The following is a 25152-nucleotide window of genomic DNA, read 5'->3' on the forward strand; positions in this document are numbered from 1 at the left end:
TTCGCTATTATTTTCATCCACCACTAATTTCCTATCAAACAAAAACTCAAACCATGTTCAAAGTAAATGTTTGACATTATTTATTTTGATTAGTTACAAAACATAAATAAAATCAACAGTTGAATTAGTTACAATTTACAGAGGCTAAACCACCAATTACAAACTTTTCCTTTGCTTTTTATTTTGCCAATAGGCCCTTTTATCCTTGGTTCCCGCTCGCGCCGTTTTGGGACTCCCCCAAATTGTCTTGCAATTATGTTAAGTTTATTAAATTTCACTTGCAGCCCAGTGTGAAAGCTTCTGTTAGTCTTTAAGGTATCAACCAGGATTTCATTCTTAAAAACTTAAATTAAATTTGAAAAATGATTAAAAATTACTTACAAATGAACTCTAATCTTAAATGACCCAGACCTGTCAGGAATCAGAGGTATATTAAAGCAGGGGAGTCCCATGTAAACAGGGATGAATACCTGTGTTTTCTAGTTTCAAATAACCTCTGATTTATAATAATGAGAACACAATTTTACAATTTGTACACCCCCATTTCAGAATACAAAAATAATCTTTATATTTTAGATAACATTTTGGTAACACTTCAAGAACAAAGTCAGCCCCACACCATGAATTATGATCATTAAGCTGTACCTTGTGGGCAACATGTTAGTATCAGACATGACAGCACATGTATCTCACCTTCACTAATAATGAACTACGTCTCTGTGAAAATGTGGGTTGTTTTGAAAAGCAACAAATACAGAAAACCACTGTTACACTGTAGATTATGCAATTGTGGATTCTGAACAACCATACCCTTTAGCACAAAATGGTTCTCAACCACTCATGTTTAGAATTTTATTTGACCCATATGTATCAGTCATAAACAACCTGTACAATCTCCTGTTTGTTTTCTGTGGCACACAATCTTTTTTAATCATCAATAAAACGGAAATGCTGCATTTACTACATGCTAATTGTTATGCAAACAAAGATTAACCCTCAAATGTGTGTATGGTTTAGTGTACTGTTAACCCAATAAAATCAGAAGAACAGGAACAGTTTTGACTTCAGTGAACCTTTAGCAGTAAACATAAAGCCTGGTTATGGCCCATTGATCAGCTCCTACAGGATGCATCCAAACTTACAGCCTGTGGTTGAAGACAAAATTAAGCATAATTTTAAAAGGCCAAACAGAGCTGACGAAAATAAAGCAAATAAGGATCTCAAAGCTGGGCATGAAACTTGGTCTAAGTTTACACTGTTTTCTTTTTAAGGAAACAGGTTTTAAGCAGAGTAAACACTTGTTTGATACAGTGACGTTTAAGAGGCTGCTTTGAATCTCAACGCTGATGAAACAGGGATGCAATTATAATGCAGTATACCATGGAGTTATCACCAAGCTTTGTCACACAGAAAAATTATATACCTACACACTTACAACAATGCAGTAATTTTAAAAGGCAATATGGAAATAACCCATGTAGTCTCCCATTCTATAGCAATTGGCAGTTTTTCTTTTTCATCTTCCTCCTCAGCGCTGTGTTATACCTTGATATGCAGCACTCAAACTAAAAGCTCTATTGTCAAATATGAAAGCATGTCATACTGAAAGCAAATGTACTCATAAGCCATAAAGTATCTCAGTAGTAGGCTGCTAGTAAATGAACGTACATCGAGTGCAAGCAGTTTTCACTCAGGCAGGTCAAGTTAGTGATATTTTCATGCAGTCTTGAGTGTAAGTATCCAATTTACATAGTTGTCAAACAATATTTCAATTTTTACCACCATATTAAAAATTGAAATTGAAATTATATATCACTTCGCTTTTAGTAATCCAGACACTTTCTAGATTCCAAAGAGAAAACGTTACAAAGCACATGTTGGGCTGTGTTGTAGTAGCAGTGGGAAACAGATCTAATGTGTTACATGCTGTTGTTTAAACTGTTAGAAGCCTTTTGTTGTGAACCTGCAAGTTTGAAAAGACCACAAAAAATCAACTATGCATCTGGTTTTCATTAGTGATCCTACAAAAATATTTTATGTCTTACAGACATAGTTCGATTAATACATGCTGATCAGTTTAGATGACCATTGCTAATTGCACTTTTAAAATTAATAACCCTTTTACTGTAGGCCTTGACAAACTGAAATAAAACAAAAACAGTCAGATATTTTGTCCTTTGTGTTCAGATTAGGGAGAGTTTAGCCCCAACAAGGTTGGTCTGAAAACAACATGAATGTCATTTTGTGTTTAAGGACCTACGGAATATGCAGTCCAAAAATTCTCAACACTCACACACTGTCATAAATGCACACGCTCATACATGAAAGAAATGATACATCTCAACACCCAAACATAACATGATTCATAAATCCCTCCTGTTGCTTGCAATGAATCCACATATTCATTGCAAGCACAACTCACTCATGCATACATACACAGGGCTAACCGTCTGCTTTACTTCCAACCACTCATTATTTCCATCGTTTGCACCTTCATATACCTTACACTTAGCCTTAGGTTTATTTCTGTCCCAGAGGAAGAGCAGAGGTGGGAGGTGCTGGGTGAATTTTGGCACTGGAAGGTAGAGCAGCAGCAGAGCAGGAGGAGGAACAGGTTGACGTGGATGAGGAGCAGGAGCAAAACGTCCCCGCAGCAGCAGCAGCAGCAGCAGCAGCGCTATCTGTGAGCGCAATGCTGCCGCTTCCAGGCAGAAGCGATGTAGCCACGGGAAGTGAGGACGCTGTTATTTGGGAAGACAGCAGCGGCTGGCTGTGAGGTTGCGGGTGTGGCGGCTGGGCAACGGGCTGTGTTTGTGGTACAGACTGGGACTGGATGGGAGATTGCATCCGGGGCTGTGGGACCTGCTGGCGGAGCGGGGACTGCTGAAAGGTCATCTGCTGGAGGGGAAGAGGCTGATGGCCGTGTAAACTCTGCTGCAGCTGTGGCACTTGAGCCATGTGCGTTTGTGGTGGAGGTCCGGGCGAGTGCAGGGTGGACAGGCTCCCCCCACCCGTGTAATGCGAAGAAGCTGTCACAGGCAAGCTGGTGGGGGTGGGAGTTTTCTGGGGGTTCAGTGGAACCACGGGAAACCATCCTGGAGGAGCAACCTGTATTGAATACAGCGATAAGCAACTACTGGATCCTCCGATTAGGGTGATGTGGCCAAAATATTCATATCTGATCAAAGTTTGAATGAAAGTAGAAGGTCTCTACCTCAGCGGACTGGCTCCAGCCTCCCAGCTCCTGCACCTGTTGAATCTGCTTAATCTGGTTCAGTGAAGGCTTTTGCAGAGCAGGGCCCACTGGCTCCTTGGTCCAATTATCAACAAGTTTGTGTAGTTCATCTGTGAATGTGCTTTTTCGTAGAGGACTGTTGTCTGTGGAAACAGGAGAAAACACGTGGCAGCCGCTTAATCGTGACACTGCGTCTCGATGCGTCCAGGCTGTGACATCACACCTCTTTTAGAAGGCAGTGAAGCGCAGCGCTCTGGGTCGTAGTAAACGGGCAGTCTGCTCTGTTCACTGCCTGAAAAACTACTAGACTGCTCAATGCCTACGTGAGAGACAGAAGAAGCAGTTGCGCGGGGAGCAAAAGAGAAATTAGCGGAGGGCAAGTTGCCGAACAGCCTCACCAGAGTGCGTCACTCCGTTGTTGTCCATGTGGGAGTGGGGACGGGGCCGAAGCTTGGCTTTGGCTGGTCTGGGCCTGCGAGGAGACAGAGCAGCGGGCGCCGTGGAGAGTGGGGGGGTTCGGGTCAGAGACGCGGGCAGACTCTGCCTTTGGTCTTTGAGGGACCGCAGCTGCCTGTACAGCTCCTGCAGCTCCTTGTTCTGTTGGGCCTGAAGAGATACCACCTCCTTAATGTGCCTACAGGGAAAGACCCAAAACAGTGGAAACACGTAAGCCTGTTTGTTCAGTAGGACACAAACAGCAATTATAGGTATAAACGAGAATAAACCCCCTCCGTGACGTACTTCTCTCTGAGCTTGTGTAGTTCTTTCCTCAGGTTTTCATCCTCCAGCTCGCTCTCATTGTCATCATCGTCGCTGCTGCACAGGGGTGAGTGGCTGAACCCGTGACCCCGCGGCAGGTGGGCCAGCGACGGGGTCCTCCTACTGTCTTCCTTTTCCCCGTCTTTCGGCCGAGATCTCCTCCTCTCCCTCTGCAGGTCCGGCGACACCGGGGAGCTGTCGCTCTGCGCGTCGTCCTTCTTCGCCTCAGCCTGTGTGACAGAGAAGCGTCCCACTTTCCTGTGAGAGTTGCTGTGGCCTGACTGCACAGCCTTGGGGGGCGATGTCTGAGGCACCGGCGTCACCTGATGGCAGAGAACATTCAAGTGACCGGAACGCACCGACCTTTTACACGACAGGCCAAAAGGGGGCGCTCATCTTCCTCCCTACCTGAAAGCGTCCTTTGCGCGACTGACTCAGATTTGGAGGCGGTGGCTCGTTCTCCTCCTGGACAGCCTGACTGCTGGAACGTCCTGACGAAGAAAGAGGGATGAAAAACAAAAAGGGAGACGCAGAAACGTGGAGCGTAAAAACGACGGGACATACAAAAACGAAAGCAACGAACACGACGGACAAACACAGATGCACACGGACAGACACGGGGCACGAACACAGGAGAACAGCGTTAAAAATCACCAGCCACCACACATCGTCGACTCCGTGACTGACATGCAGGTCCATGTGCATCAGAGTGTATTCTGTGCCACACATTTTAGTAAAATACTGTTAATGTACTTTTAGAAATACATGCTGAAGAGATTTATGTTATGTGTGTGTGGGAAGGGGCAGTAAATGCATGGAAACAAATAAAGTAAAGAGGAATATTGTTAAACAGCACTTCAACTCAGTGGACCCTCACCCACCCACGCATCCACACTCGCACTCTCACGGACTAGAACCAACACACAAACATAAACTGTGATCTACTGCAGATCTACTTACAGATAACCAGTTATTAGTCACTTGGGTGGAAGGTGACAGACGTGCTCATGCATGCGCACTTAAAGCGAAGGATTTAAGTTGCTGTTACACATATAAACACATATACATGCAGGAATGACTGAGTGTGTGTAAACGAGGAAATAAAGCTGAGCCTCACGTCAAGCCTATCGACTTATAAGCCCTGCTTAAGCTTCATGATATGTAGGAGAGCGCATGGCTCTCATTGTGATATGCAGCTATGCTAAAGTGTAGGAGTCACACAGAGAATCAGCTTCACAGCGGCGCGTCTGTCTCATCTCTGCGGCGCCTACACTGAGCCAGCGGGTGGAGGTGAGGAGGTGAGATGGTGGCGTCTGAGGGGGAGGGCTGTGTCATGTGCAGGAACATGTCCTGTCCTGGACACAGGACCAGCACCGCTTGGCTCTGCTCCACAGCTCGTCTGCTCGGGGACCGGGCACCGCACTATCGATGCCAACAGCTTCCTACCCCGCAGCCCACCGCCCACCCGCCCCTACTCTCCACTGTCCCTGGTTGAGTACTCCATGCAAAAAGAATGAGTTCCTAGAAAATTAAATTAGGTAAAAAGTAATTTAGAAAATAGAAATAAATAAATGAAAAACATTAATGTATGTAATGATGTCAACATGGACAATACATAGGGGCTAGAGTCACATAACAAACAGTATAATTTAGCTGGAAACATCAACATCCATTAACGTTAACAGTTATTAATTCCTGATGGTTAAAAGTTATTTTACTATGTTAAAACTAGTAGATATTAGATTTAGGTCCATGCCTCAACATCCCATTCTCTCTCTCTCGCTCGCTCCCTAAGAGGACGCTACCTTGCTGAACTCTGGGCTTCTTGAACAAGCTGGCGGAGTGGCGCAGTTTGCACGCCCAGTTTTTGAATTTGCGAGTCCAGGATTTCTTGCTAACAGGATTTCTGATACTAGGACATGTCAGGTTTAGGCCAAAATATCCACCTCCTGCATTGTGATGGTGCTGTCCGTGCCGGAGGGGGATCGGATGCTGACTGGGCCACGAGGCATCTCCAGTGGAGTCAGCGTGTGGGGGAACAGCCTAGAACAGTTCAGTTGAGACAATTAAAGGTAGTTGCAAGTAGCTGAGACGTTGGAAGTGGAGGGACAGAACTTAGAGCAAAAAATGAATTTCACTCTGAAAGATTTAACAGGTTGAAAATGGAATTATTTAATCTGCTGTGTTCACTCACAAGAATTGTTGGTTCTCCTGGCACAGGTGGGCGTCGGGGCCCGGCAGCATCATCCGGGTTGGGGGGCAGCAGAGACGTGGGTGGGGTTGATGAAGTGGAAGCAGAGGGGAGACATGGGTGGAGCCCCACCGGACCCAGCTCTGAGGAAGCCCCTCCCCCTGCATCCATGTCCGGCTCAGGGGAGGTGGAGGAGGAGCGGGAGGAGGTGGAGGAGGTAGTGGAGGAGGAGGAGTGGGGGGAGGTGTCTGAGGAGGAGGCGGGAGGGGGGAAAGACTTGTGGAGCGACTGTGGCTCCGACGAGTCATCTCCTCCGGCTGCTGGGAAGGCAGCGGACGCGGCACCAGCTCCGCCGGCCGAGGCCCCGCCGCCGCTGTACTCCTGATACAACAAGTTCCTCAGCTTCTCGTCCAGCGTCTTTATCCGGTTGTCGACAAATTCTATTTTGGGTGGGCCTTCGCTGTCGGACTCAGCCACGGAGGACGGCTGAGCGGGGGACGGGGTCATGGTGAGGGAGAGCGGGGGCACGGAGGCCTCCGCCGGGCCCGCCTGGAGGGGGGGCAGCGAGGAGTCGGAGGACGGGTGGGGGGGCGCCGAGAAGCTGCCCGTGTCCTCGGTGACGCTCGCTTCTCCCGTGGACACCTCTGACTCGGACATCTGTAGAGACGCCTGCTTCGTCAGGGGAAGCATCTGCTGCTTGGGGGCGGCGTCCAGGGCTTTCACCGCCCCCTGCTGCTCAGCCTGCTGCAGCTGCGGCTGCACATGTTGTGGAGCCAGGTCAGCAGGGACCTGTGCCTGCAGTGGAACCTGCTGCTGGGGCACAGGGCAAATATTCATCTGCTGCTGAAGAAACTGCTGACTGATGGACAGCGGCAGCATTTGGCTCTGATCTGACTTTAAAGTCGCCGCTCCCATGTGCAGCTGCTGCTGCTGCTGTAAGTGGATGCTGTGCAGGTTCAACTGTTGCTGCTGCAGGTGATCCAGATGGGCCTGCTGTTGCGCCACCGCGGCCATTTGGGGCACGAGGCCCTGCTGGGGCATCTGCTGCAGTTGCGGCTGTGGCATTAACTGTTGGGTGAACGGGGTCTGCTGCTGAAGAAGCGGGGGCTGTAGAGGCACTGCTGACAGAAACGGTTGCAGAGGCTGTGGTAACAGCTCCACGTGACCCGGCAGAGGCAGCGCCGGAACCTCGGGTAGCTGCTGCAGGGACTGATGCAGCGACTGATGCAGCGCCAGCTCCTTCGCCCGCTGTTCTTGACACGCTGGATGCTGAGGCGGCTGCTTCGGCTGCAGCTCGAGCTGGGCCGTCTGCGTCTGCGGCTGCTGAGGCGCCGAGGCCTGCGGCTGTAGCTGCGGCTGTAGTTGTGGGGCTGGTTGTGCCACCTGGGTGAGTGTCTGCTGCTGCTGAGATGATGACAACGTCGAGGACTGATCCACAGCAGCTCTTTTCCCAGGCGAAGCGAGGGCCTCGAGATGGACCGCGGGAGGAACAACGGGAGGAGCAGTGGACAACGCGGGGAGGTCAGCGGGAGCCGAAGTGGGCGCAGGCAGTTTAAATGCGCCTGCAGCAGTGACAGAAGCGCACGTGTCGAGGGTGGGAGCGGGTCCAGAGACGCTATCGGAGGCAGCGGCCTGAAGGGAAGCCGCGGCTGGGGGAACGGGGGCAGCAGGTCCCGACCCAGCGGCGACTGGAGGCGAGGAGGCAGAAAGCACCGGCGGGGAGGACATACCAGGGAAGGAGTCCAGACTCACAGACGTGTCACTTTCTGAAGTCACAGACAGAAACACATGAATGATGAGTGGAAGGCTGCGCGTTAAAAAGCTATAACACTTAAAACGACGGGGGGGCGAACCTTGCTTTGTTTCTGGAGACTGCGGTACCTTCACCTCCCCAGTGGGGGGCGGTGTAGCCGCTCCCTGGCTGGAGAAAGAGTCCTTATGGCGGATGGTCTGGTTGATAAAGAAGCGCCAGCGTCCCACTGGGGAGGAATGAGGCACTGCGTCTGCTGGGGATCCACAAAGACAGGCGTCATAATTAGAAGGACTTCGCATTCTGTCACACAAGAGCGCAGTATAGTTTCACACACTCACTTGCTGAGCTAGTGGGGGTGCTCACGTGAAGCTGATCAGTCGATCCCGTCTAACAGAAACAGAGGGATAAACATGAACCTCTCTCATCAAACACATGGGACTGATGGGCAGACCTCAGATTTACCTGTGAATGAGTTTGGAGGATTTCATGGGCCTTTTTAACAGTTGCTCTGAGCTCTTCAACAAATTTCTCTTTCTCTACATCAAGCACAAAGTCCTCCTCCACCTAAAATGAAGATCGAAGCAATGAGAAACAGTTAAAACATTGCGTCTACTTCCTCTTATCAGGAGTCGGTGCAGTGACTGTGGCCGTAAAGCCTTTACCATGTATTCTGCTATGTCCTCAGGGGCATCTCCATCTATGTCAAACTTAAATGTCACCATCTTGTTGCTGTGGGTCTCTAACTGGCATTCCACCATGTTCTCCCCACTGCTGGACACCTGAGAGGACACGACAAACGCACATTATGTCCCCTTCCTGTTCCACAGCGTCTGGAATTCATGAACTCGACAACGTTTGGATTTCTGCTGCGGTTTCGGACCTGGAGCATGCTGAGCTGAAACTGATGTGAAACCTTCTCAGACTTCTGACAGGAGGCTCTTCTTTGAGATTTTAATTTCTCTAGTTTTCCATTTATTAAGAGCTGGAGAGTGTCCTCGCCATTAGCAGGAACAGACCTGTAAACGGTTAAGTTAAATAGAGCAGGACATCAATGTAACACGTTGTCTCTGCATTTGGTCCTTTTCTAAAATGCACCAATTACCAAAGGCTCAAGTGTCAATCAATCACAGTCAGACAGTAATGATATCAGACATACCCTGAAGAAGAGTGATGTTCTGTACTTGACAGGTATGGACCATCCTATAGAGTGACATGAATACACACAGAACGGAGGATGCAGGTACACACAAAACACAAACACGTGAAAAACGTCAGCAGTTGCACAAATAGTTAAAAATATGACATTTAAAAACAAACTCCACGTGTTAGTTTGAATCAAGGGAATTTAAGTAAATCAGAGTCTAATACTTTTGAAACCATTATAACACAGCACACTTTCTCACTTCCTGTACCTGAGCAATGCCCAGCAGGGTAAGGTCACAGTCTTGCAGCGAAGCTTGGGGCAGTTTGGGAGCGTTAGAATCAAGCGCTTGTAGAGGAGTTACAGGCGGGGGCGAGGCGGGCATGAGGTCGGGCCCCCCTGCTGGGGCAGCCTGGGCAGCTGGCGGAGATGAGGGCAGCTCTGGAGCAGGGGCAGAAGCAGGTGTTTGGGATAATGGCGCCGGCGGGTGGCAGGCGTGGGAGGGGCTGAGGGGCACTTGTGGGGCAGGAAAAGCAGCGGCCTGTTCGGCGCCCAGTGCTTCGTGGTGCGTCTGGGCGTGCGCCTGCATCTGGACCTGTGTGGGTGGTTGGACCGGGGCGTGTGCGAGAGCCTGGTGCTGTGGCGACGCCGGGGCATCTCCCAGAAGGTGGCCGTAGAGAGGCAGGGCCCGGCTCTGGGCCGCGGGCTCGGCCACGTTGCTTATCAGTGCAGGCGGGCGGTTCAGCAGGTGAGCGACAGGCGCACGCTGTGGAGGCACCTCGAGTGGGACCAGCGACTGCTTCAAAGGGAGCGGCTGCTGGATGGGAGCTGGCACGGGCGGCACCGCTGCCTGGGTTTGCACAGGAAGCGGAGCCAGCGGTTGCTGTGCTTGAGGAAGCTTCTGCAGCTGTTGCTGGTACTGGTCTGTAGACGGAGCCACCACAGGCTGGGACACGGGCTGAACGCCTGAAGGCACCGGACCCTGGGCCAGGACCTGAGCTGGGACCACCGCAGGCGCCGGGAGAGGAATCTGGGCAGTCTGAACGGCCAGTGGGACCTGGGTCTGTGGGACAAGTGGAGCTTGATGCTGAATGACATCGCTGCTCTGCAGAGCTCCCACGGGGACATTAACAGAGGCGTGATGCTGCGTCTGGGCGACGAACGCCTGCTGCTGAATCGATGGCACTTGCTGTTGCTGCTCTATCAGCTGCTGCGGGAGGCCGGCGTGATGGTTAAACTGAGGCGCGCTCAGCTGAGGGACACGCACGTGCTGCGCATCGGCTGGAATCTGGCAGGGGGCGGCCTCTTGCTTTTCACTCTGCTGGAGGTGAATGATGGCCGCGTGCTCCTGGATCTGCTGCTGTATCAGGGCCTGCTGCTGTAGGATCTCGGCCTGCTGCTGCTGTAGGCGGACCTGCTGCTGGCGCTGCTGCTCCAGCTGCTGCTTCAGCAGGGCTTGCTGCTGCTGCTCGATGTGCTGCTGGAGCTGCATGTGCTGCTGCTCCTGTTGGAGCTGTAGCTGGGCCTTCTGCTGCAGCTGCTGCTGCTGTAAATGCTGCTGGATGAGAGCCTGCTGCTGCTGTTGCTCTATTTGCCGGAGTAGGACCTCCTGTTGCTGCTGCTGCTGCTGCTGCTGCTGCCCACTTTGCTGTTGCTTCTCCGGTTCGCCGTGTTTCCCAGGTTGCTGGTATAACTGGCTCGGCGGCTGTTGTTGCTCCAGTTGCTGCTGTAACAGGGCCTGTGGCTGCTGCTGCTGCTGTAATAGAGCTTGTGTTTGCTGCTGCTCATGTTGCTGCTGAATGAGAGCCTGCTGCTGCTGATCCATCAGCTGCTTGTGCAGCAGCGCCTGCTGCTGCTCCAGCTGAAGCTGCTGCTGCTGGAGCAGGGCTTTGTGCTGCTGCTGATCGAGCTGCTGCTGCACATACATCTGACGCTGCTCCAGGAACAGCGCCTGCTGTTGCTGCAGCAGGGTTTGCGTTTGCTGAGGCTGTTGCTGTGGCGGTATCGTCCTCTGCTCGCAGGGATCCGCTGTCAGCTGGCGCGTGTAGGTCTGCGGCTGCTCCGCCGGCGGCTCGATGCCTGGCTGGGTGATTAACACCTGCTGCTGAGGGGTCGGCTGGACTGGCGGAAGCGGGTGCTGCACGTAGATGGGCTGCTGGGGCTCCGGCTGTACAGCGGCGGACAGGCTCTGTGGATGCTGCTCCATCGGGGGCGGATGCTGGAGCAGAGCGGCCTGGGCCTCCATCTGCGGCTGTGGCTGCTGCTGAAGGGTGGAGGTCTGGGGATCCATCACGATCTGTTGTGTTTGGACAATAGTCTGCTGAGGGATCATTATAGGCTGTGTTTGCTGGGGTGCTGCCTGGGGAATGATGTCAGTAAGCTGCATGGGATTGGCAGGGGGCTGGGTCTGATGAGCCAGGGGCACAATGGTTCCTGCTAGTCCAGCAGGATCACTGACTGACATGGGTGTAGGGAGAACATTAATGGGTGCTTGTGGGGAAACAGGGGGAATGAATGTGGGGGTGTGTGAGGCCAGCGAGCCATGGGGAGTGGCGGTTTGAAGGGCGTCTGTGGGGAATGTTTGTGACTACTCAGTGATAATGACAAAATGATGATTGGTGAGGAAAGAAATGGGAAAAGAGAGTAGTAACAATTAGGTAAGAATAAGTTTAGGGAAAGAGCACAATTTAAAAAATTCATTTCATAACAGGGTTTCCCACAGTGTGTTAGATTAAATTTTAGTAAAAAGGATAAAAATGATGCTCAGATGACAGAAGGACTAGAATGACTGATTGTGAGGATTCTAATCCTCACAATCACCATCAGCATTTGTGTTCTGGGGGAAACCCTGTGGGCTGAACAATTAGGTTGTAAGTCTGGGAGTATTGGAATTAAAGGTGTTTTAATACAAGTTAGTTTCACCCTTTTCACCTGCAGGTATTGTTGAGGTACACTGGGCGATACCTGTGGAACCATGGGACTGGGCTGGAGGAACATCTGGGGAACGGGTGCCCCTCCGCTTTGTCCTACGGACATGCCCGACATACTAACACTCTGAGCGAGAGGCACATTTGGAACGCTTCCAGCCTCACCGATGGCAGGATGAGCCAGCGCAGCAGCGGCCTATGGGGCAGAGCAACGACGCATCACGAATCACTTCAAGCAGTGGTTATTCCTATTCTACTTATATAACGACAGCGAGAGCCAAGCACAGACATACAGATGTTGCAGCTGCAGGAGGGAGAGCGCTCTGGGACTCTCCTTGCTGAGAGTACGCCTGGCTCTGTCCACTTGCGTGAGATTCACAGCTGGCCGACCCAGCGCTCTCACAATCTGAGTTACAAGCAGAAAGCAATGCAGAGATGCTCCTTAGCTCACAGTGCACCGTTCTAATAAGACAGGAAAGCTCGCGTGAAGGCGCATACTCCACCTGGCAGATTGAGGGTTGTGCCACTGAATATTTGCTGCTGTCTGACATGCTGGTCGACCTCAGGTAGCTCCTCCGCCTCCTGCCCCCCTCCTCCTCCTCCTCCTCCTCCTCCTCCTCCCGTCTGGCCGGCTGCTCCCGGTCCCAGTGACGAGGAGCAGGATGGGTGAGAAAAGGCGTACGAGGTGAGCGTGGAGTCTCGTCTCTCTTCCAGGCCCTGCTGCTGCTGGAGGAGCTGCTGCTGCTGCTGCCGACGCTCCCGTGACTTCTTGATCAGATTCACTCTGTCCCGGATGGATTTTCCCACCACCTTGGCGTCGCTCTCGTGGAAGAAACCTGACTTCACCTGTGACAAGAGAGGAGTGCAGAAGGAGAGAGAGAGAGAGAGAGAGAGAGAGAGAGAGAGAGAGAGAGAGAGAGAGATAATTAATTAATTCCTCACTAGAAGTAGGCTGAGGGAATCTAGGTCAGAAACATGTGCCTTTAAATGGCTGATGGATTTCCTTCAAGTGACCTTTTTCAAAGCTTTAAAGCATTAAATCCTATCCCCAGTCTCCTCCACATCACACGCATTCCACCCATCGTACATGAACTGCCTTTGTCTCACCATTTCTAGAGCCACCTCCTCAGCGCTATCGTTCTCCAGGTCGTAGCTGAACTCAATGGCCTCATTGTCTTTGTGTTTCCCCTTCAGCTTCTTGGGGTCTTCAACCCAAATCCGGAGGGCCAGACAATCCTGCACGCCTGTGTCCTCCTCTGCCAGCTCCACCCTGACGCCCGTGTCCTCCCCGAAGAATGCATGGTTGAGGAGGTCTTTGATGGAGAGCCTGTGGAAACACAGACACCACGAGGAGCGAAGGTGGTGAAAATGAGCACAAGGCAGCATTCTGCATGAATGAGGCTGTGTGACACAGGCAAAGCTGCCTACCTCTGGCTCTTGTTCTGACGAATGCAGCCTTCGATGATCTCTTTGACTTCTGGGTCGTTCACTTTGTCGAAGCTGGCGGGTTTTATGCCCTGCACACAAATATGTAAACCTGTATTTAGGTTCTGGGATGCTGAGTAATCACAATCACCACCAAAGGGTTAAATAGAAGTCATTGCTATCGCCACGAGTCTGAGATGTGTCAAAGAAACTCACGCTTGTGACTTTCCGGTAGATCTGAGCTGCGTTTTGGCACTCGGAGTAGGGGTATTCTGAAGTGGCCATCTCCAGCATGCACATCCCGAAGGCGTAAACATCCACAGACTCGTCGTAGTGCTCCTCATACATCTCTGGAGCCATGAATTCCGGCGTTCCTATGGAGACCAGACAGTGATTCAACATAAAGCAGCATCGCGCGGCGCCGCTCGCGCCCATGGGCCGTTGCTAGTGCAGAGGCGGCGTGTACAGTACCTATGACACTCTTGGCAAAGGAGGTCCTCATGAGAGTGGCCAGCCCAAGGTCGCCTATCTTCACTGATCCCGTGGGCCCTGTTATGAAGATGTTGTCACACTTGAGGTCCCGGTGGACGATTGGAGGAGTTCTGGTGTGAAGGAAGTGGAGGCCCTTCAGGATTTGTCTACACCAGCTCCTCAACACCTTGGGTTTCATCACTTTAAAGCGCTTAAGGTAACTGCAGAGACAGCAAAGCCATATTAGAATCAACTTAGAATGAATAATATCTCATTATTTACAAATGACTTAACTGTAACGACGAATAATGAATTTATTGATAAATTTAGACTGAATACGTTTTCCAGTCTTTCACATTAGGTGAAAGGTATTTTGTTATAATCCAACCAAAGTCAACAGCCTTTACAGTATAATATAAACACTATAGGCTTCATGTAAAGCAGATATGAGGGTGCTGACGTTTTGAGTGTTCCTGAAGTCATGAGCTCGGTGACCAGTACGATGCACTTCTTCCCGCGGAGCACAGACTCCCAGGAGTCGTAGAAGCGCACGATGTTGGGATGCTGGAGGCCCTTCAGCATCTCAGCCTCCTCCTTGAAGCGCTGCTGCTCGGCCTTGGTGAGCTTCCGGTCCTGGGTGAGAGGCACACGCCGGGTCACGATTTGCATACTGAACAACGTGCCCATTTCTACTTGACACCAGCGTCTGCCGCCACTAGATGGTGGTAGCAATACAGAGTTACAGCAGCGCCGAGACAACACCCAAGGCTTACATTTAGAACACACACTTCTGCTGCACTTTCCCCGTATTCCCAGTACGACACAGAATGGATGAGGCTCATCCCACAGAAACAGACGCCGTCGTTTGGTGCATTCGAAAAACAAAGACAGGCCTGTTGTGCAGTGAGTGTGCAAAACTAGTGTTAGTTTGCGCCTTCACATTTTAGTGCTCTCATACAGAACAAATACTCATAAGAGATGCTTATGAATATGCAAATAATGGTGTAACATTATCACACACACGCACAATGCTGATAATCAAATGGTTTAAAGGGGATAAAACACTGACTGGCTCCACTGAGTCACTGTGAATTATTAAGTAGTTGTCTCAAACATCAACCCATTTCAGATCAGTGCTCCTCTGACCTTTGTTGACCTTTTGATGCTATTTGAGGACACTCTGGAGTTCAACGCTGTTCGTTTGTCCAGCGAATTATAAAGACAGTATGAGCCAAACAGCCCTAACATTAGTTTGGAAGTCAGATGGCAGCTTTTTGTCACCCCACAGACAGACCCACTATAAATAGAAGTCATCATAACGCTGGCTTTTCCGCTGATCGATTGAATGGATGTTGATCTTTTGTGGTTGAGGCGACGCTCCCCAAAAGGAGGCAGCGTGCTGTAGATGAACACGCTCACAGATCTATATAGTTATTATATGCGTTTGTTGCTGTTTCACCCGCGTCGCTCTCTGTGTCTATTACTGGTTCAGTGTCCTTTTCTGGAAGTACTGGTGAAGGAGCCCCCCCCCCCCCCGCCCACAGGGAAGTAGCAGCAACAAAAGCCTGCTCCTCTTTGAGCTATTATGGTTAAGAACACATTCTCTGCGCCTGCCCTCATACCTCCATCCTTTAGCATCAGCTACAGTAGCTCTATGTGAGCACACGCTTCTTTGACCCCATGAGTTGGACCGTTTGTGTCGTCATACAGGTGTGCTGTATGCTTAGACTTCAGCCGCGCCGGTCTCTCCACGGTCTGCCACCGTGCGAGACCGATCGCTTGCCTTGTGTCGTATCTCGCCTCCTCAGCAGCCACCGTGTCCCACAGATTGCGTCGCTGCCTTGGGGTCGGCAAAGGTCACAGCGAGTTCAGCTGGCGGGACGGTGTCTAGACAGACTCGCACACTGCCGACCCAGTGAGGAAATCCACTCGCCCACATGCATATACACACTTAACGCACAAAAGTGGTAAAACGGTGTCATCGCATAAAACTAAACTGCCAAGTCCAAATAGTTGCTGCTGCTGTCATGTTCAAGGCTATTATCAGTTTCTGGCAATGTATCAGACTGTTGTTATCTAGCAGAAGGGAAGTGCGAGGTTAACACGGCAAGGACTTTGATGTGAACCATGTGATTTGCTTAGGATCACGCGTTTTGAGGCAGAAGGTCAAGCTGCGGGTTAGGTAGCCTCATAAATCACAAGGGGAAATGAACAGGACATGTTTGGCGGACGGTGAGAGCCCATGAAGCGTCGTGATATCACACACACTGCGTACTCGTAAAACAGGACGGGATCTGAGGGCGTGGAGTGTGTGGCGCTGCAGGTGTCACCCTGTGGCGGCGGCTGCCAGGAGATTAGCGTAAGCTACCGGAGCCGGTGAAGAGCCGGCCCACGCAGCGGATTAGAACTTAACGTGAGTGGGCCAAGTTCACCATGACAAGCAAAGATCCCTTCAGCCGCCGCGATGCCCTGGCCTTTTGTTTCAGTGCTTCCTTGTTCCCAGTAGGCTGTGGTTCATGTGTCGCCGCTGCTGGTTGCATAATGGTGGCGGGACGCAGCCCGAGGGGTCCGTGCCACACGTTACTGTCAGTGCCCTACTTGAATATGAGTCTGGTCACTTTGGTTCCATCGATCCCGTTCAGGTCTAGTCAGTTCAGCTGCAGTGGATGTGATCCGGCCCCTGCATGTTTTTAATGGTTAGCCTCTCTTTTATTCTACTTAACTGAGCAGGTGTTAAGGCCGCAGCCTGGTTTTCACAGTTACGCTGTGGCCAAATAACATCACAAATTAGTTTTTGATGGAAATTAACTACTGTATAACATTGTTTTACCAAAGCAATGAAGCAGGCAGGAAAACAGCTGTTACTTCTAATTGAAAGTCACAGTCCACTTTCTCATGCTGATGTTTCTAATCATTAAGGAAAACAATAGATCTCTGTGTTCGCAGCGCTACAGCTGTGGCTGGGCTCAGCTAAGCTGGGCTGGACCAGACTGGGACGGACCAGTCTGGCCGCTGCTGGCCCAGTTATGCTGTCTGTGCAGGGTTTTTGTTCCAGCCTGACAGGCACCCGCTGTAATTAACTCCCTGGATCACTCTGCATGCTCACTCACACAGACAAATAGTGACGCGGGAGGGAGGGGGGGGGTAAGGTGAGGCGGGGGGAGGAGAGGGGGTTGCAATCACATACAGCAGCAGATACTGACACTGACTGGCAACAACAGCTCACACACAGGAACGCAGGAGGTATCAGACGCATACCAGCGCATGGGGGGGATTTGGGTGTATCCCTGTCCTTCAAGGCCCTCGCAGCGAGAGGAGGGAGAGGGAGACAGTGAACTATGAGCACCTGCTCTTTCAAGCTCATCGGGGCTAATCCCCCGGCTTCCCTCGCTGTGGCTGGGTGTAGCTGGGTGCTCCTGCAGGCTGACAGGCTAGTTTAGTTATTAGCATCATTATCACCGTTGGGAGCGCGTGCACGCTTGTTGTGCAGGTGGAGTAAACAAGCAAACAATGAGCGGCGCGCGATCACGTGATCCGTGAGACCGGATCGTTGCCCTGAATGCGGCGCTGGATCCGTCTATAGGCGTGTGACCGCGCCGCTGCGCGACGGAGCGCCGGCTCTCTGGGAGGAATGCCGCGGTAAATCTCTGTTTGGCTCGGCATCTCCCCCCCGTGTCCCTCTCTCTCTCTCGCTCATCATCACCTGCTGGGGTTCTCCCTTCACGTTCTCACACTCCAACCGCTTCCCTTGTTTCCCTGAACACATCCTCTTTTTGTTTGTAATATGGGCTCTAATAAGTCCACAGTAAGCTCCAGTAGTGTTATACAGATGTCCATGTATATGTATGGTTTATGTTGATGCTTAATGCTTCATAAACAAATAACCAGAGAGATTTAATTAAAGCCAGTGTGCCACTGCCATTGTGAAATACTGAATATTGCACTTTCCCTCAAGCCTTAATTTGCCAGATCTGGTTTGCTCACACTAAACAGATTGAGCAGGTGTTGGAGTAGCACCAGAAAAGGTGATGAGGGTGTGTGTGTGTGTGTGTGTGTGTGTGTGTGTGTGTGTGTGTGTGTGTGTGTGTGTGTGTGTGTGTGTGTGTGTGTGGTGCTTGTTAGTTCAACAGACAGACTCTGATCTTATGGATTAGTCAAGGCTCTTGTTTTGGAATTAGCTCCAAACCAAACACATGACTGACTCCTCTCATACAAAGCCAGCAGTCAGATCAGAGGGCGAACCCTCACACTGCTCCCTATTGTGGCTCCGAGAGTCGAAGGCACGCGTTCCTTCTCCTCGTCCTCGAGTCCGTCTGCCGCCGCACGCGGTGTTCGCGCCATCTAACAAAGTTCCCCATTAATTCTCAATTTAAACCTGCAGTCTGCTGTGTGTAAACACTAGAACCGTCCTGATGCTAAACATCGTTTTTCCTCCTCTCATCACAATGCAAGACAAAGGCTTCCTCACAGTGCTTGCTCTTCTAACACCTACATCCGTGACGTTATCCCCCCACATGTGTCCCATTGTCTCCCTTCACGTGAGTATTTACATCTTATATATGACACAATAGACACAATGAAATGAGCCAAGTTAGAGTGTTCTGTTACAGGTTAAAGGGGTAGATGTCACACACTCACATTCACACCTATGGGCAATTTAAAGTCCTCAACACGGTCCCAAAATGAGTGTTTCTACCCCATTTCAGCTAAACGGAACGCTGACCGCCCACGTCTTTGATTCGTCACAGCCCTAGAAGGGAACGCTTCCACTTTCACTCTGAGGCGTCACTCACACACGAGCGATGCTCCTGCGTTTCACCCCGGTCTCCGCTCAGCCGCGCTTTGAATAGCAAGCAGACAACGTGCTGAGACTTCCAGATTTCAGGAGGAAGGACTCGTGGGACACGTCTTATTTAATTCCCCTCACAACAGCAATTCTGGGCATGAGGCTCCCAGACGCAGACTCATTGGGCCTGCTTGTTGGTATATATGCAGTACGTGCAGCTAAACAGCAGTAACGCTAGCAGGTCTCCTTACCTGAAGTTCACACCAAGCCACCTCCACCCAGGTCTCGGTGTCCAGGCCTTTATACACAGTCTTAAAGGCCCCTCTGCCCAGTTCGATGTCAAACTTGAGGAACCTGCCTCCAGGAGACGTGGCCACCGCCTTCATCTCCGCCTCCTCCTCCTGCTCGCGCTCCCTCTCCTTGCCCCTCTGGGCGAGCGCACACGCGGGCGCGTCCCGGCCCGGCTCCTGGGCGGCGCCGGGGCCCGGGGGGGCGCGCGGCGGCGCCGCCCCCTGCTGCTGGGCGCCGATGCCGAAGACCGAGTCGGAGGCGCGCAGCTCCACGTGGGGGGCGCTGTGGGGCGCCTCGGGGAACACGTCCGCCTCGCCGTCCTCCTCGCAGATCTCCACGCTCTTGCGGAAGAAGCGCTTCTCCCTCCTCAGCTTCTTCTGGCCGCCGTCGGTCGGCAGCGAGGGCGTGGAGAAGGAGATAGGCCTGGCGAGCGACTCCTCGCCGTCCTGGGCGGCGTCCCCTCCGCCTGCTTCCTCTGCGCGCGTCGCCCGCCTCTCCTCAGTCTGAGAGGTGGGGAAGTCTGAGGGGGTGCTCTGCGTCCTCTCCTTCTGCTGGAGAGGACGCTCCGTGTCCTCCTCCCTCCGTCCATCAGGTTTTTCTGAGGAGTCCTCAGTGCCTGTGGACTCTCCCGGGTCAGTCGCCATGGGGACCGCTCGTTCCCGCCCCTCTTGAACCTCCTCCTCCTCCAAACCTTTGCTCCCCTGTCAGTCCCCGTCTCTCTATGTTCGTGTGGTGCCCGTGCTGTCCGTGAGCCTGGGTCTCCTCCTTCGAGGACCAGAGGAGGCTGAGGCCACAGCAGGCGGAAAGCTGCTTTCGCTCCGCTCCTCACGCTCTCTCACATTTTCCACAGAGCACGCTTTGGTGCAATGATATTAGGAGGAATCACACAGAAACTCGCAGGGCAGCGCTCACAGACACACACTAAACCAGGAGTTTCATCAAGTCCGCTGGGAAAAGCTGCAGTGGTTTCCTTCCAACGGGTGTGTGAGTGTCTTCAAGTAAACCCTGCAAGACAAAACAAACCCCAGCGTGTTAATATTCAGACATCTGGAGTGGTGTCATCATTTTAGAGGTGTTTCAGCTCCTGCTAAGAACTGCACAGTATGATACAAATGTGTTAACTGCTGCTAATAAACTTCCAGCGACCCCCAGATAGCGGCGCGTAGCCATCACTCATCAGGTGGACCTTTATAAGCGTCCTGTGACTTTCCTTCGCTCGCGTCCAGAAGCTCCATTAGCCGACAGAAAGCTGCAGATAGGAATATGCGATCCCAATCATTAAATATGGATGACGAACTATGGGCCAGTCGAGTGTGAATAATTCATACACGGAGGGATTGCTGAACTGTACTGGAATGACTACCACCTGCAACAAGGGCCTCATAAATACACACGACTCCGACTGCGACCGTCATCAGCTGATCAGCATTTCCTGTCAACCCGACTGGGAGATAATTGATGGTTGTTATTAATAGAGGACAAACACAGCGGGGTTCCGTTTGACTCGGACGTCCGTCTTCTTGACCAGAACCTGTTGCCTGTTGTAGTATCGCATCTGAGGCCGCACGAAGCTATTTCATTAGGCAGAAGCCAAGCGGAGTTATTCTGCAGCCACTATTTAAAAGACAAGGTCAGGATGCCAATTATGAGTACAATAAAGGCTGATGACTAAGTATCTGAACGCACTGGGAGCGAATGCACTTATAGGACAAAGCCCATGCGGAAAATGCTGCCGTCCCAGCGGCGTTAGCTGCCGTCAAAATAAAAAAACAACACAAAGCCAAAAGCACAGTCAGGCTGAATATTAGTTCACAGCTGAACACGAGGGCCTGTCAGGGGTGTGCGTGGGTTCCGCCGCTCGTAGCTGTGGGGGCATCCAGCACTCTGCCATGTGCTCAAAGAAGCCCCGGCAGCCAGTCTGGACCTTTTCTTCAGTTTTAATGAGCAAAGCCCCCACACACATGCACTCAGGGCCCGTCCAGTGGCCCACACCAGCTATTATCTCTTTTAATACACAGTCATTAACGCTCACATCAACCTACAGCCGAGCAGCATGACACGCGCTGCTAGTAGCTGTCAGTCTAATTAACAACACAATAGACTGACGTTAGACCGGTACTAGCAGAGCAACAAGGACTCCTGGCTGTGCTGCATTCCCCAGACGTGGACAGGAGCTCACACACACGACCTGGAATGAGCCGAGCAGCTAATGAATATAATAATAAATGTGAGTCATCTAATCTGATTTAACTCATTGGGCGTTGAAATTGTTAATGTGGACATTTTAATGTGGAGGCCAAAAGGTGCAGACCGACAGGATGTAGGGGGCATAAAGGGGGAAAAAACAACAGGCGATAACGAGAGGGAAGCTGCGCTTTAAACACAAGCGTTTCTGCCTGTGTCCCCGGGGCAAGGAGTTCCCATGAAAGCACATACCGGACAGAGTTATCACAGCACATCAAACACGCTGCAAACCAGCACTGTCTCACACCGGCCCAGTCTCCGGTCCGAACAGACAGACACACAGACAGACACACACACACACAAACGCACACACAGACACACAAACAGACACACAAGCAAAAGCACACACAGACACACACACGCATGCACGCGCACACACACACACACACACACACACACACACACACACACACACACACACACACACACACACACACACACACACACACACACACACACAGTACAGGACCACTATGTTCACACGTGGAGCGTGTGGTCTCTCCACCCGCGCTGGGAGTGAGTGCATGGGAAGCAGACACCTGATGAGCGGCTCTCCTCGCCCTCCAGGCTTCTGGGAGGCTCCTGCACCTGCAGCTTTCTAATCATTTCTGAATGAGCAGCGCAAATCGGCGTGACACCTTTGCTTCGTGCCGCCAAGGATGTGACTGATTCTCGTGGCCGGGAGGCGGACACGTCTGTCTCTGTCAGGGTGTTTTATGCGGAACTAGGAGTCACGCTGGCACAAAGAACAAACAAATGCACGCGGGCAGAGCTCACGTTTCCCACGCAATCTATCCCTTTAAACGCAACAAGTGCTGTTGTGGTGCTGCAGTCCTGCTGCACTTCTCATCCCTTGATTCAGGGGGACGCACACATTAATCCCCTGGAACCAAAGTACGGCTGGAAAAATAAGGCAGGCAGACAAAGGAAGAGCCACAGGACTGAGCGCGTGTGTGTGTGTGTGTGTGTGTGTGTGTGTGTGTGTGTGTGTGCGTGCGTGCGTGCGTGCGTGTGTGTGTGCGTGCGTGTGTGTGCGTGTGTGCGTGCGTGCGTGTGTGTGTGTGCGTGCGTGCGTGTGTGTGTGCATGTGCGCTGAGCAGAAAGCAGCGCATGTTTTTTGCAATTGTGGGAGACCTGTGGATGAACAGAGTGAATAAATGTGGTTTGAGGGGACGGGATGGACTACGGCCGGTGGGACAGAGTTTCCAACAGAGCGGGAGCGAGGGAAGGAGAGATGGAGTGAGGGGGGATCGGCGAGCAGAAGGGGTGGGAAAAATGTGTGTGTGAAAGAGAACAAGAGGGAGATAAAGAGAGGGGGGCACAGACAAAAAGAGGGCTGGGGGGGATTTCGCCTGATAAAATATGTGCCAATGTTTGTGTGAATGAAAGCAGTGACTATAGCTGATTTTCTGCGCGAACAAAAGCAGCTCCAGTTGTGAGAGGAGGAGACGGGACAGGTGTTTGAACAGGAAGTGCCGTGACCTGAGCCGCTGCCGTCTGCTTTGCATATGACCTCTGACCTCATCCTGATCAGGCCTCTAAGGGAGCGCTGTCACATCTGCTCCGCGAGGGGCTGCACGAGGCAGGTGAAGCGGCCCTCGGGGGCGGAGTCGCAGCCTGACGGCGAAGAGGAGGACAGGTTCACGCTCTGATTATGTGCCGGAGCCACGATTAATTACAGCGCTGGGCACCACGCGACACAGGCAGCTGGGAAAGAACCATCCCTGCAGCTGAAATGCCACCGAACCGGCCGCGAAGCAGGAACAAGCAGGAAGACGACGGAGTCAGAACCCGCACACGGTGCTGTCTCCCGCCTCGGCCTGTAGTTTTCGGATCTGATTAAAAAAAAAACAATCCAGCGCCGGGCACTAGAATCGAACACACAGCGATTGTTCTCTTCCCATTAGGGAAACTCAAGGCAGGAAACACAACAAGGACTTTTGTCCAATCCAGGTCAAGCATGGGAGCAGAGTGTAGGTAGCGCACACACAAAGTACTGTTCACTGATAGAGAGAGAGAGAGAGAGAGAGAGGGAGAGAGAGAGAGTTATCCAACCCCCCATTTTGTTCTCTTTTATTCCCCTCCAAGCACAGAACACACAAAGGGAATCATCTGATCCAGGTGAGGGAGAGGCTCCTTAAACAGCCAATGATGAGTCAGGATTGCGTGTTCCTGGAGCTCCCGTCAACAGCTGAGCCCCTCCGTGTCCCTGCAATCGCCTGGTGAACTTTTGTGGACGACGGAGGGCCCGGGCTTCAGCAAAGTGTTGATTTCAGCGATTCAGCTGCTGTCAGCATCCTCTTTTTTTTCAGCATCCTCCCTAATGTTCACTGCTACTGCTCTCGGCGGAACTATTAGACGCGCTGTTTGGGTGTATATCAATATAACATCAATAAACAGTTGATGTTTAGTGTTATACATAATTAATAGATACGATCATGAGAATGCCATTAATTAACGCACGTCTGATAAATGAGTTTCATTCCTAGCATATATTTGGTATTAATTCCTTGAAGCCAATGCCTTGTGACATGACCGAGCAGCGCTGAGTGGCTCTGACGCAACAGACAGTAGATATATGTTATTTATAGGCTGCATATACAGTGCTGCCCGGATGTGCAGGCACCGTGAAGTGCAGCCGGTGGCCGCTCGGCAGCTCGGGCGCCGCAAACGGCGAATAGACGCCGCACGGAGTGGGACGCAGGAGCCCAGGACCCGGGACGCCTCCGAAAAAACCCCTGGAAGCAGCGAATGGTTGAGATCATGGGCTGAGCTGCTGGTGTCTGGCTCGTCAGCGAGTCTCTTGACTGGAGTGTGTTCACACAGCATAATTTATTAGGGAATAATAGGCTGCCACCAGACATGATGAATGCTTAATTAGCATTAGTTTAACCAGATTGGACAACATAAGCCCTCACCGGCCACATCACGACTGCACGAGCATTAGTCTTTAGTTACCCAGAGACAGACAATAACAACAAACACCACTCACCCAGATGTGTCATCGTAGGTCGCGGATCCAGCGATAAACAGGATTTATCTTCACAAACAGCTGCTCGGCTCAGACAGGCAGCTAGTTACCACACTGCTACCTGTATTTATTATTGTTATTTACAAGGTGTGCGCACAGCTCCCGGATAGAAAATATTATCACACCCACGGAGGAAAAGAAAAACATTTACAAAAAGCTTTACAAAAGAGTCGAGTCGTTGCAATTAGTGGGTCCGTCGCGGTGTTGTCGGCTTGAAAATCCCCAGTGGAGTCGTCGAGCCTGGGTCCGCGAGAGAAGGAGCGCTCGCTGTCGCCGCCGCGTTGCCGCTCACGCGATGCTGCCCGCTGCGCTGCACGTTTCCACGGCCGCCGCTCGCTTCGTGGCCTCGACCCGCTGCCGATCTCACGTTCACGAGGCGCCAGAGAACCGTCCGTAACTTATGTACACAATTCGCAGCGGCGGCCTGCGGCGGGTTCCCTTGTGTGCTGCGAGCGCGCTGCCTTTCCGTTGTCACTTGCCACAGGGCTGCGCTTCATCCCGAGCAGTTCGCGCGCGCCGCCAGCAGGGGGCAGCGCCGCGACATCGTTACACCAACTGCCGTTGACGGCGACTACATGCTGCATTCAGGGCCACTCGTAAACAAGAACTCCGCTGCACAGCTTTCCTTCAATAAAAATACCGATTCACGTTTAAGGTTGTCAAAAATGTTTGAATTACTTTACCACTTGTGTAGACAAGCATATACATGTTGTGGTCTTCTAAAGGCAAACATATATTGCTCTTGTTTATACTTATACTATACTCGTAAGGGGCATCCCATTTTTCACGGCATTCATAAAATCTGTTTTAATGAATGGCCAGTACACCTACATAATAGCAGCAATTGAGTAGTTAGTACCTGATTATTTTTTTATTTCAGTAATTCTATCTTTGAACA

General features: G+C 51.5%; 1 protein-coding gene across 1 annotated transcript; it reads right to left on the minus strand.

The window, feature by feature from the left end:
• Positions 1–63: 63 nt before the first annotated feature.
• si:dkey-151g10.3 (serine/threonine-protein kinase WNK3) lies at positions 64–24783 on the minus strand. Its single transcript, XM_055510515.1, is given in 23 exon segments — positions 64–3108; positions 3215–3378; positions 3634–3869; positions 3977–4317; positions 4403–4485; positions 5800–6037; positions 6189–7951; positions 8039–8191; positions 8277–8502; positions 8601–8717; positions 8819–8954; positions 9095–9138; positions 9351–11666; positions 12011–12202; positions 12300–12412; positions 12510–12852; positions 13114–13333; positions 13435–13523; positions 13648–13805; positions 13903–14123; positions 14363–14535; positions 18940–19984; positions 24216–24783. Coding segments are annotated over 22 exon segments (8598 nt in total). The 5' UTR covers positions 19624–19984; positions 24216–24783; the 3' UTR covers positions 64–2520.
• Positions 24784–25152: the final 369 nt, after the last annotated feature.

Source organism: Betta splendens, chromosome 7 (genome assembly GCF_900634795.4).
Source record: "Betta splendens chromosome 7, fBetSpl5.4, whole genome shotgun sequence".
Taxonomy (NCBI): Eukaryota; Metazoa; Chordata; class Actinopteri; order Anabantiformes; family Osphronemidae; genus Betta; species Betta splendens.